Source organism: Anser anser (assembly GCF_964211835.1).
Source record: "Anser anser genome assembly, chromosome: 1".
Lineage (NCBI taxonomy): Eukaryota > Metazoa > Chordata > Aves > Anseriformes > Anatidae > Anser > Anser anser.
In genome coordinates, this window is record NC_139720.1 from 129,665,007 (window position 1) to 129,677,016 (window position 12,010).

Below are 12,010 nucleotides of genomic sequence, written 5' to 3' on the forward strand. Positions count from 1 at the left end.
AAATATTTCGCTTACCTGAGTCAATTATATGGGAACTTTTACTTTGAAAGACAAATAACAAAATAAACTTGACCTAAATTAGGGCCATGTGCTTCTTCACAGAATTTTTAATGTTTGTAGTAATTGTAGTGACATTTCTTTTGTGGCTCTGTTTCGATATGCTTACTTCCTGCAAGTATTATTACTTGCAATGACTTTTCACTTTTAACTTACAACTTCTCTGTTAATGTATTTTGTTTAATAAATTTCCTATTTGAACTTTAAAAATATGTTTTTCTAGCCTAATGCCACCGGTGAACAGAAGACAAAACCAACACAGAACAGTGTTCGAGCACTGAGGGGTCTAGGCTTGTCTCCAGATTTGGTGAGTTCATTAGTCAATAAATGCAGAGTTTTGTTTACAGGTCATCTAGAAGTATCCATGCATAACCAGTGATCAAAGAATGAGCCTTAGCCTCCCACAAGAGACAAGAATTTTAGAAGAAATGCAACGTATGTGCTGTACTACTTGACTGAAGACACAGGAAGTTAAACTACTGTGGTGGTTTTACTCGAGTGGGCAGCCGAGCTTCACCACAACCGCTCTCTCACTCCCCGTCCTCAAAGAGGAACAGGGAGAAAATACGATGAAAAGGGCTCAAGGGTTGAGATAAGGACAGGGAGATCACACAGTAATTATCGTGACGGGCAAAACAGACTCAGCATAGGGAGATAGTAAGATTTATTACCTATTACTAATAAGCTAGAGAAGTGAGAGACAAAGGAAAGAAACCAAAAACGCCTTCCCCCACCTGCACTCTCTTCCACCTCCTCCCCCGAAGCAGCGCAGGGGAATGGGGGTTATGGTTAGTCTATAGCACTTCTTCGCTGCCGCTCCTTCTCGGTCACTCTCGTCCCCTGTGCTGTGGGGTCGCTCCCACAGGATGCAGTCCTTGCTGAACTGATCCGGCGTGGGCTGCCCACAGGCAGCAGCTCGTCAAGAACTGCTCCAGATATGCGTCCGTACCACGGGGTCCAACCCTCAGGAGCAAACTGCTCCAACCTGGATCCCCCACGGGCAGCAGCTCCTGCCAGGTCACCTGCTTCTGCGTGGTCTCCTCTCCACGGGCTACAGGTCCGGCCCGGAATCTGCTCCAGCAGGGGTCTTCCACAGGCCGCAGCCTCCGTCAGTGCAGGTCCACCTGCTCCACCGTGGTCTCCTCCACGGGCTGCAGCGTGGAACCCTGCTCCACCGTGGTACTCCATGGGCTGCAGGGGGACAGCCTGCCTCACCATGGTCCTCACCACAGGCCGCAGGGGACTTCTGCTCCGGCGCCTGGAGCACCTCTCCCCCTCCTTCTTCACTGACCTTGGCGCCTGCAAGGCTGTTCCTCACTCCTCTCACTCTCCCAGGTGCTGTGTGGTGGAGCGTTTTTTTTCCCTGTCTTAAATATGCTCTCACAGAGGCACAAACAACATCGCTTATTGGCTCAGCTCTGGTCAGCAGCAGGGCCCTTACCTAACATGGGGCAGCTTCTAGATTCTTCTCACAGAAGCCACCCCTATGGGCCCCTGCTACCAAAATCTTGCCACGTAAACCCACTACAACTACTCCTATTTACTCTAAGTTAACATAATCCAGATAACTCTTAGCAAAATCTTGGGCCTCTACCTATGTTCTTCTAATAGGATCTCTGCAGAAAAATCATTCTGCATTGCTTAAAAATAATCTAAAGTTCAGATGTCTCAGTTCACTTTGTGGGAAGACCTAGAAGAGGTAGAATGCTTCTGGCTTCTAACATTCTTTCTCTAGTTTCTCTTTATGCATGATTAAGAAGAAGCAATCCTACCTGTGAAAACCTTTAAAAAGGAAATATGAAACACATGGGTGAATTCTCAAAGTAAGGTTCCTCAGTTTCTTTCTTTTGTTGGACTTGCACCACGTGGTGCAGTGAACTCAAAGGAAACAAGTTTCATGTCATGTGAATTGGCAGATGATGACAAACGCTCAACTTCCATTCTCTCTCCCTGGTGCCTAGAAATGAGTATGTACTTATTTCCTGGATGCATTTGTTGCTTCACTGGCACTTTTCGTAGGGAGCAGAGAGGAGACATAAGTTAATTACAGCTCCCTGTTGTGATACCTGTATGCCACTGAGCGATGTTAATCTGCTTGCTCAAGTGTTTCTGCTAGCAGCGAAGCCAGGGCAGCACAGCTTCAAATGCCAATACAACCACAGTTCAAACTTATGCTTCGTGTTTTCCTGAGCTGCAGGTAATGCAGCTGAACTGCGTTTCTAGTTCTTCAAGAAAGAAAAAGAATAATTTTGCTCTTTCATGTGAGGTTGCTTGTTAAGTCAAAGAATATTTTCCATATTTAATTCTGGAAGTCATTGAGCCCTTTCCATTGCCATAAAGTCTATTGGTAGAAAAAGCTTCCTACCTAACTCTTCTCAGAAATGAAAGAGAGAATAGTCACTGGTTCTGTATAATATTTATATCCTCACAAAGGAGGAATGATTCTTAAAAGAATAGTTGCACAACTAAACTCTGTGTTGTGCTTCTTTCTGATTTTTTTTTCCTCCTTGAACTTTTGCAAGAGGTGACTTTTTGGCTTATGTGCTTTTCTAGTTTCTGGATGTTCTAAGGGCCTCATCTTGTTGCCACTTTCCAGGGAAGAGTACAACTACTTGAATTAGTGACAGAAATTCGGTGGGAATAGATTCCATTTTAAAAAATGCTTTTATGGCACAATTTGCCACATCAAGTGAAAAAATGTGAGGTGTGTTAAAAATATTAAAGGTCTTTAGAGCCTTTTTCACAAAACCGCTTAAAAGCATAACTAAGATTTCATTAGGGTTGGCCCCCTGTAGAGCAAAGTTTTCTTGGGAGAAGCTGGATAAATCATCCAAAGCAGAGTAAATGAGCAAGCTAATGATTAAACAGTGTGGGCAATCTTGGTTCAGAGCAGACCGGCTTTAAGCCCTGGCCCAAATACTAATTCACCTGCTAACACAATACTGTGAATGAGAACAAAGAATCTGCCACACACCAGCCTCAATTTTTACTTGAAATAAAAGCGCTTTTTTGCACTTTGAATTTTCTAATTACAAAACAAAAACAATTCTGTATCAATATCTGGTATTAACTTCTGATGCAGGGTAACTTTGCATTGATAACATCGATAATGTTTTCCTATTAGGTTGCACAAACCCTTTTTTTTCCCTGAAAATTTCTACAAGCACTAACCAGCATTTTTACTGTTAGTGGATAAATGGTGAATATTTATATAATGAGAAGAGGTAACCTGTTCTCATCATGAAGATATGTAGATACTTGTCAAGTGATCAGCAATTCACAAAGCCATTGATAATCTGTACATTATCAACTGTACTGATGTTTGTACTATAGGCACAGTTTTCAAATATCTATATTTGAATTGGATAGGAGAGAGCATGTACTTACTTATTTACTTATCCACATTTTCAGATTTTATGTTGTAACAGGACCTAGAATTTTAAGTTTATCAACGTGCATGTTTTAAACTACAAATCCAATGGTTTTATAAATAAGGTGTATGAAGGATGTGTTTTGGTAGCTTCAAACTGTTGTAACCTGTTAACTGTAATAGGTTGAGGAAGGAAAGGGTTTTATTTGTGCAGTGCTGCTCTATATTCCAAGCTTCAGGGCCTAAAGTTCAAAATCCCTTTTGTGGTACTAATTACATATGGAAAGTTGAATGTGATTTTTGGAGGCCTTTAAGATATCTGCCAGTGTCCAGCTCCCTCCCAAATTAATTGTTAAAGCTTGTTAAATGTGTATATATGTGGAAAAGGAAAGCAGACTCATCTAGTCACTCTCACATTTTGAGTTCTTGCCTGGGACAGTTCTGGGGCACTGTACATTTTTTTTTTTTTTTTTTTTTTTTTTTTACTGCTGATGGTGAGCACCAAAGCATAGAGGAGTTACAGTGTGAGCAACACCTCTTGGCCATGTCAGTAAGTTGCTAAGGCACTGCTTCAAGAAAATCTGTAAATGGTTGCTCTTTTTCTTGGTGCAAGGCCAAGACAACACCTGGGGAAGTTCCTAGAACAGCAGTCGGGTGGGCTTCCTTGACAAGCTGTGCAGCCAGGCTGCCTGATGTAAGCTTGGCTTGACCTGTTTGTGACAGCTGCTGCCTTGCTGTCTGGTCCTAGGCGTCCCTGAGGTGGCATTTTGGGCCAGTCTCAGCTGTCTGTAAGCGGGAGCCTTTCTGTTCTCCACGGCGAGTTCTAAGCGCTTAATGAATACACTGTGTCTGCAGATTTAATGGACTCTGTTGCTGCATTTTGAAAGCTGATTATATGTTTGTCTTTGCTGCCCTATTCAATTGAATTGTTCATTGTCTTATTTGTATTATGTTGCTTTGAGCTGCTTCTTGGCCACTGTTATCGTAGTTTTGTATTTCCATGCTGCTTCTGATGTTTTTGATTTCTGTGACTCTATTAAATTGAAACCTGTCTCAGTGAGAAGGATGATAGATTTCCTAGTGGATTTGATCATGTGTTCATACTATCAACGTTTATGAATAATGTTTTCAAATAGTATCCAATTCTTAAGTATAAGTTGGGCTTAGTTCAAGAGAATGTACAAATTGTTACATAAGTCTTTTTTGATTATTAGAACGCACACTAATTTTCCCTTATACTTGGCATTGATTTTCCTGATTCTAGAAGTTTTTGCAAGGGTAGGAGAAGATGATTAGAGTTCATCAATATCAGCGTAGCTAAACTGTGTTCTAGCAAGGTAATCAAAGGTTAGCTACAAGTTTCTGAACAAAAAAGGGCTTAATGTGTTAAGTAGTTATGTTTGCGAGAAAGATGGGGAAAATAGTGAATTCATCTTTTAACAGTACAACTTTCTATTAAACTTTCAAGATTCAAAATAACTTGAGGTAGGAGACTAAGTTTTCCAAAGGCACATATAGGGAGCAGTTTTGCATTTAGTTAGTTGCCTGAAATTAGATATTGCAAAAAAAAAAATCCCTTCCAACAAACACCAAAAAACACACTTGTTTTCTTTGTTGGTAAAAAAATTGACAGTATTTTCTAAAATTCCCAAGTTTTATATGTATCAGCAAAATAATTGCACCAGAAAAAGTCCACAAAGTTAAGAGAGAATTTTCTCTTCTTCAGCCTTCTTTTTACAATGATGTACAAATTAAGAATTACAAAAAATGTGCTGAAGTATTGAAATGGTAGAAAGCATGCATATAAGCTAAGTATTATTGCTCTGAACTTACCTGAGAAGATCAAAATATTTCTTTTGATTCGTACTTACAGAGCTTTATGACTTTACCTAAAGAATGTTTCAATAGTAGCTAAAAGGAAGGAGAACATGAGGAAGTAGCATACAGAGGATGCGAAAGAAAGATTAATACAAATGGGTCAGTAAGGGCAGGTTGACTGATTACTTCTGCCTTGCTAGGAGATATATGTGAGCTATGATATATTGATAGAACTCCAAAGGAGGGCAGAAAAAAAAGGTGTGCTTGCTTGCACTGTGCTTCCAAAGGATGTGAGCTTCTTCATGAACAGTATTGAGGATCTTCTATTGTTTTTTTCTGGTGAAGATTTATGATTTTTTTTTTCGAATATTATGACAGATTGTCTGCAGAAGTGCAAAACCTATAGAAATGGCAGTGAAGGAAAAGATCTCAATGTTCTGCCACGTGGAGCCTGAGCAGGTCAGTACTTCACTCATCATTAAATATGTGGGACAGCATACAAAGATATCTGTGCGTTTCTGTTTTCCACTTCAGACTATTTCATTAATATGTAATTGATTTTCCATTTTTTTCTTGTTGTCACGTATGCTATAGCACTTTAAAAATATTGGGAATTTTTATGTTAGTTTCGTATGTTGAACAATTGTTGACAATTTAAATGCATGTTACATTTGGTATAATTACTGAATGGATTGTAAAAAGTTAATAAAAGGAATCAATTTTTAGTGCATGGTTAATTGCTATACATTGTCATGAAAACCATGCAGTTTCATAGATTGTTTGAAGCTATGGTTGGTTATTGTCCATAAATCATCTCAGGTGGTTATAATAATGAGTGATCAAAGCCATCCCTAAATCTAGGGATTTTACTTACGTCCATAGATCATCACAGCCACATGAACGCTCTTACTGGGATAATGTGTAATAGGTTATTCATGTCCTTTAACACGCTCAGAACATCTACAGTGTAGTTATATATATCCTTTTGTAATTCACATATTTTGGCCTTAATTGTGGTGATTGATATTCAAATATTAATTTTGATAAATCAAATGCTCTTTAATTTTTTTCCAGGTGAGAGCATGTTATTCCTCAAAGTAATGGATAATATTAAAGGGATAATAGATGCCAACAGTGATGCTGTATTTCACATATGTATTAATTGTGTAAAAAATTAGTTGTGTAAAAAAAAGCTTTTTGTTGTAAGATCTCAGATAAAGATATACAGAATAGCATGGCCGTTACTTTACCCCACTTGCTGCCTGCCACCTTACTGTTAGTGGAAGGCAAAGCACTTGAACTATCTTCATGGAAAATCCTCTGTGGTTTCTCTCCAGCCCGAGAGAGGCAACAGGAAATTGAATCAAACAGAAATTGTGTGCACTTCTCTGGCAGTATCAGGTCCCTCTGGTAGCAGCTCAACCCTCTGGTATATCATCCATTCTTCCCAGTTCTGTGTTATCTGCAAACTTGCTGAGGCTATGCTCTTCCCCATCATCCAGTTCGTTAATGAGGGTGTTAAACAGGAGTGGACCCAGTATTGACCCCCCTGAAGTATGCTGCTAGTTACTGGCCTCCAACTAGACTTTGCACCACTGATCCCCACCCTCTGTGCTCAGCCATTCATCCAGTTTCTAATCCACCCCTCCGCTCACCCATCCCATACATCAACAACATATCTGAGGATCTTGTGGGAGATGGTGTCAAGGACCTTACTGAAGAGTAGACAACATCCATGGTTCTTCCCTCATCTACTAAGCCAATTGTTTCATCTTAGAAGCTTACTGAGTTGATCAAGTATGATTTCCTCTTGGAGAATCCATGCTGACCACTCCTGATGATTTCTTGTTCTCATGTGCCTGGAAATGTTTTCCAGGATTGCTGTAACTAGTCCATGAAAACCACATGCTACTTTGTCCACAGTCTTCCTCTAAGTGTATTTTTTATTTTGCTTTAATCAGGTGACTCTTCCCTCCTCAGTTCAAAGGATATACTGCTGAAACACAACCAGTGTGTTTGGCCTGTTTTGGGGCTGTAACAGTCAACAAGACTAATCTACAGCAGCTAGTGGCTCTTTTTTAATGTTATATGCTTAAGATGGTAGCTGATAGCTATCAGTTTTGGAAGACCAGTTGGATAAGCCTTCCTCTCACTGTAGGAGGGCTGTGATTACACCTTTTTGCTGTTGAATGGGCACACAGAGAGGTGTGAAGTAGCGTGCATGTTTACATACTTATGTGGTGAATGCAAGTCAAGGATCACTAACTAAGCAAGTATCCTTTACTTCTTGTGTACACTTGTACTCAGGATTCCAAACTCTACCATCTTGCATAAGCCAAGTGCAGTGAACTTAACTACAAGCAGTTTGGACACTGTTTATAAATACACATTCTTAATTAAATGGCCCTTGAATGGGCTATACTCATCATTTAATTACATAATCCAATTCACTAAGAAAATTCTTTTAGGAAACTTCATCACATTGTGCTTGGGTCTGTTTTGTGAGGTTTCATATTCTTTCTTTCCCAGTTAATATTCCTCAAGTTTGTGAAAGAGGAAGAAAAAGGGTTTGTTAGCAAGCATGACTGCTTGTGGGACAGAAGTTTGTATTAAAACTGATGTGTCAACTGACTTGCTGGTAGCCTTGGCAAGCTGTATTTATATGATGGTGTAATGAAGAAGTGAAATTAATTTTTATCTTTTGGTTAACTTTTTCCTACTAGATTTAGTGGAACTTTAAATATTGGCTGTACTTTTTTGTTGTTGTTGTTGTTGGGATAGAGTTAATTTTCTTCATGATAGCTCATATAATGCTGTGTTTTGGATTTGTTATGAAAATTGTGCTGATAACACACAGATGTTTTAGTTATTGCTGAGCAGTGCTAGCACAGAGTCAAGGTCTTTTCTACTTCTGATGCTGCCAGTGAGCAGGCTGGGTGTGCGCAAGAAGCTGGGAGGGGACACAGCCAGGACAGATGACCCAAACTGATCGAAGGGATATTCCCTATCATATGATGTCATGCTCCACGAAGATGATCAGAGGGCTGAAGCACCTCTTCTGTGGAGACAGGCTGAGGGGGTTGGGGTTGTTCAGCCTGGAGAAGAGAAGGCTCAGGGCAGACCTTATAGTGACCTTCTAGTACCTAAAGGGGGCCTACAGGAAAGCTGGGGAGAGACTCTCTGCCAGGGAGTTTAGGGATAGGACAAGGAATAATGGCTTTAAACTAAAACAGGGTAGATTTAGATTAGATATAAGGTAGAAATTCTTTGCTATGTGAGGCTGGAACAGGAGCCCCATCCCTGGAAGTGTTCAAGGCCAGGTTGGATGGGGCTTTGGGCAACCTGGTCAGGTGGGAGGTGTCCCTGCCCAGGGCAGGGGGGTTGGAACAGGATGATCTTTAATGTTCCTTCCAGCCCAAACCATTCTGTGATTCTGTGATTTTAATAAAAGCTTGGGGGAATGAAGGACAGACATTCAGAATTTTGGCATCTTTATTCCAAAATAACAGTTGTGTGTGATGAAACTGGAAGTAGCTAAACATCTGCCTGCTGATGGGAAGTAGTGAATTAATTCTTATTTTGCTTTGCTTGTAGCTTTTGCTTTACCTGTTAAACTGTCTTCATTTCAGCCCAGGAGTTTTCTCACTTTTACTGTTCCAGTTCTCTCTCCCCATCCTGCTGGGGTGAGTGAACAAGCAGCTGTGTGGTGCTTAGCTGTCTGTTGGGGTTACGTTACACTACAACAACTACCCTGCTCATTCAAAGGAAAAGAACTTAAAAAGTAGGATGTATGTAGAATACAAAATGTATGTAGTATACAAAATAGAATGTATGTTTAGCATAAGAAATATTTAGGTAAGACTTTTATATTGTGTTTTTTTTTTTTTTTTAATTAGGTGATATTTATCCATGATGTTTCTTCCACTTACCGAGTACCAATTCTGTTGGAGGAGCAAGGCATCATTAAGTATTTTAAACAGAGGTTAAATTTACCTATTGATGACCAACCAAGTGATCTTCTAATGAAATGGAGGAAAATGGCTGACAGGTATTTTAACTCCTGCTGCTCTTTCAAAAGTAGAAGTGTTTGAATTCAAGTTAGGTTTTTAGCTGCACTGAAGTGACCAAATTGGGTTTGGGTCAGGAGCATCCTGCTACTGCAACACCCGTGGAAGCTCTGGGTTTAAAAGCATTGACGCTTTGGGGATTTTAGAAGGTATTTTGTGAAGTTAAAGAAAAAGCAAACATTGTGAAAATTGTGAAACATTGTGAAAATTGGGGTAATAACACAACATCTCATTTTTGTCAGGTATGAAAGGTTGCTGAAGGTGTGTTCCATAGCTCTCGTTGGCAAGTACACGAAACTAAGTGATTGCTATGCATCTGTTTTCAAGGCTCTGGAACACTCTGCGCTGGCAATTAATCACAAACTGGATTTAATGGTGAGGATATTTCTGGATTTTGCTTTCAGGAATACTCTGAATATGCTTTACTAGTTTCTGTCATATAAAGTAGTTTTAATTCATACAGAAATTAGAAAATGAATTGTGTATAAATACAGACTAGCTAAGCATTTCATTTTTTTATAAAAGACTTGTTTAGAGATTAGTTTATTTGGAAGTAGGATTATCTGAAAGGAACACTGTGACTACTCAAAACTGGATCCGATGATTTGATTTACTCTCAAAGGTAGGTTTTATTTGTTCTAGTGAGACTGCTTATTGCTTTAATGAGATTAGCGTAAGAAAGACAAGAGAAAATAGGTGAATTGAAAAACAATTGACTTTCTTTTTAAAATCTGGTGTCAGAAGCTGATGTTCTTCATTGCAGTTAAATTTGATTGCTCTCAAGAAGTTATCTTCAAGATTCTAGTGACATCAGAATTAGGTCAGTTTCTCCAAGAAAGTAGTTGCTCTATTTACTATAAAGTACTATTAGAGACAAATAAGACAAATGTCTTGTTTTAATGAGAGCAGAAAGTTAAACTACACAGAAATCTGTTACCAGCTTCCTATTCCTGGAACTATCCATTTCCATTGCAGAGTTTTGCTGCTTGGGGTGGAAAGGTGTGGGGTGGAGAACCAGTGTGAAGGTGTCTATTAGTATCAGTTAAGGGGTACAGAGGATATTTTGGCATCTTGCAGTAGCAAAATGGTAGTACATAGTCACAAAGTATCAGCACTAACATGCTGCTGCAGTGTGATTCCCGAAGTGATGCAAGATATTGATTAAAGGGGGCAGCTGAAATCTTTTTTCTGTAGGTCATCTGTACAGAGATAAGTGGGTTAATTTGTTGTCTGGGGAGGTGGAAGGAAGCACTTCTAACCAACAGAAAAGGAGAAACAAACACACACAGAAACTGTTTAGTGTCTTTGTTAATGGTATGGAAGATGAGGTGGAGGGCACCCTCAGCAAGTCTAAAGATGATACCAAACTGGGGGGGGGAGCTCTTTGTGTAGTGGAAAGCAGGGCTGCTCTTCAAAGGGACCTAAGGCCGTAGGAACAGGCTGATAGGAACCTCATGAAATTCAACAAAGGCAAATGCAAAGTCCTGCATGTGACATTGAGTAACCCCATCTGAGTACAGAATGGGTTCTGGCTGGCTAAAAAGTGGCTTGCAGAAAAGGGTCTGGAAATCCTGGTAGATGACAAATTGAGCACAAGCCAACAGTGTGCCCTTGTTGTAAAGAAAGCCAACATCCCAGGCCATACTAAGCAAGAGTGTAGCAGGCAAATTGAGGATAGTCACAGTTCGCTTCTATTCAGTACTTCTGAGACCACATTTGGAGCATGGTATTCAGCTTTTGTCTCCCCAGTACACGACGTGCACTGACACAAGTGAGTCTGAGGTAGGGCCACCAAGTTTAGAAGGATGAAGTGCACGGCAGATGAAGAGAGGTTGAGAAGTAAGTTTGTTCGGTCTGGAGAAGGGAAAGCTTAGGGGAGAATCTTATTGCTGTCTGTAACTATCAAAGAGGGGAAAGAGAAAATGGAGTCAGGCACCTTTCAGAAGCGCACATCAGAAGATGTAGAGAGAACAGACACAGACAGGAATGTGAGAAATTCTGACTTGATAAAAGGAAGTAAGTTTTCATTGTGAGGGTGGTCAAACCCTGAAACAACATGCCCAAAGTGGTTGTCTCCAGTGAAATCTGGAGATCTTCAGATCCTGACCAACAATGGCCCTGAGTAACCTTCTTTAATTTGACATGGTTTGAGCATGATAGGCTTGGCTAGAGTCTTCCCAAGGCCATATCCAACCAACCTGATTCTGTCACTCTAAATACTGTTTTATACTGGCAGTAGCATAGTGGGAAATTTTTCTATGTAAGTAACTTTGTTTTTTAGCAAAAATGTGAAGTGTGCAAAGTCTTGCAAGTACATGGTTAACAAGTCTACCTGCACACAAATCTAAGCTCAGTGGAGCTTTTGCTTTAACAAGCATGGGAATAAGTGTTTGTTGTAACTACTTCCAGCTTGGCGCTGAAGTGCTAACAGACAAGGACTCCTTCTGTATTTAGCTGCATGTGTTAACCTCCTCTGTAGTTCTTTTTTGTCTGAAGGTTCTCCATATAAGCTTGTGTTCTGAAAGAACTTATTATTATTGTATGTGGGGTCCAGCTTATAACCCAGTATCTACATATGTGAATGATGAAATGTTGATGCTGCTTAAAGTAATAAATTTGCTGGTTCAACGTGTTTGGCAAGGAAACCACAATTAACTTTAGCTGTAATTAATGTTTTTTTTTCTTTTTCTACGCTTCC

The 12,010-nt window shown here is 39.9% G+C and overlaps 1 protein-coding gene across 5 annotated transcripts in view; it reads left to right on the top strand.

The window, feature by feature from the left end:
- The window catches only part of CTPS2 (CTP synthase 2), a 73,420-nt gene that overhangs the window by 8,492 nt on the left and 52,918 nt on the right, over window positions 1-12,010 (top strand). For all 5 annotated transcript variants that reach the window (XM_083842434.1, XM_083842433.1, XM_083842436.1 and 2 more), the window contains 4 exons: window positions 281-364; window positions 5,624-5,704; window positions 9,142-9,293; window positions 9,555-9,687. In XM_083842434.1, coding sequence (XP_083698560.1) covers window positions 281-364; window positions 5,624-5,704; window positions 9,142-9,293; window positions 9,555-9,687 — 450 coding nt within the window. The remainder of the gene's footprint in view (window positions 1-280; window positions 365-5,623; window positions 5,705-9,141; window positions 9,294-9,554; window positions 9,688-12,010) is intronic.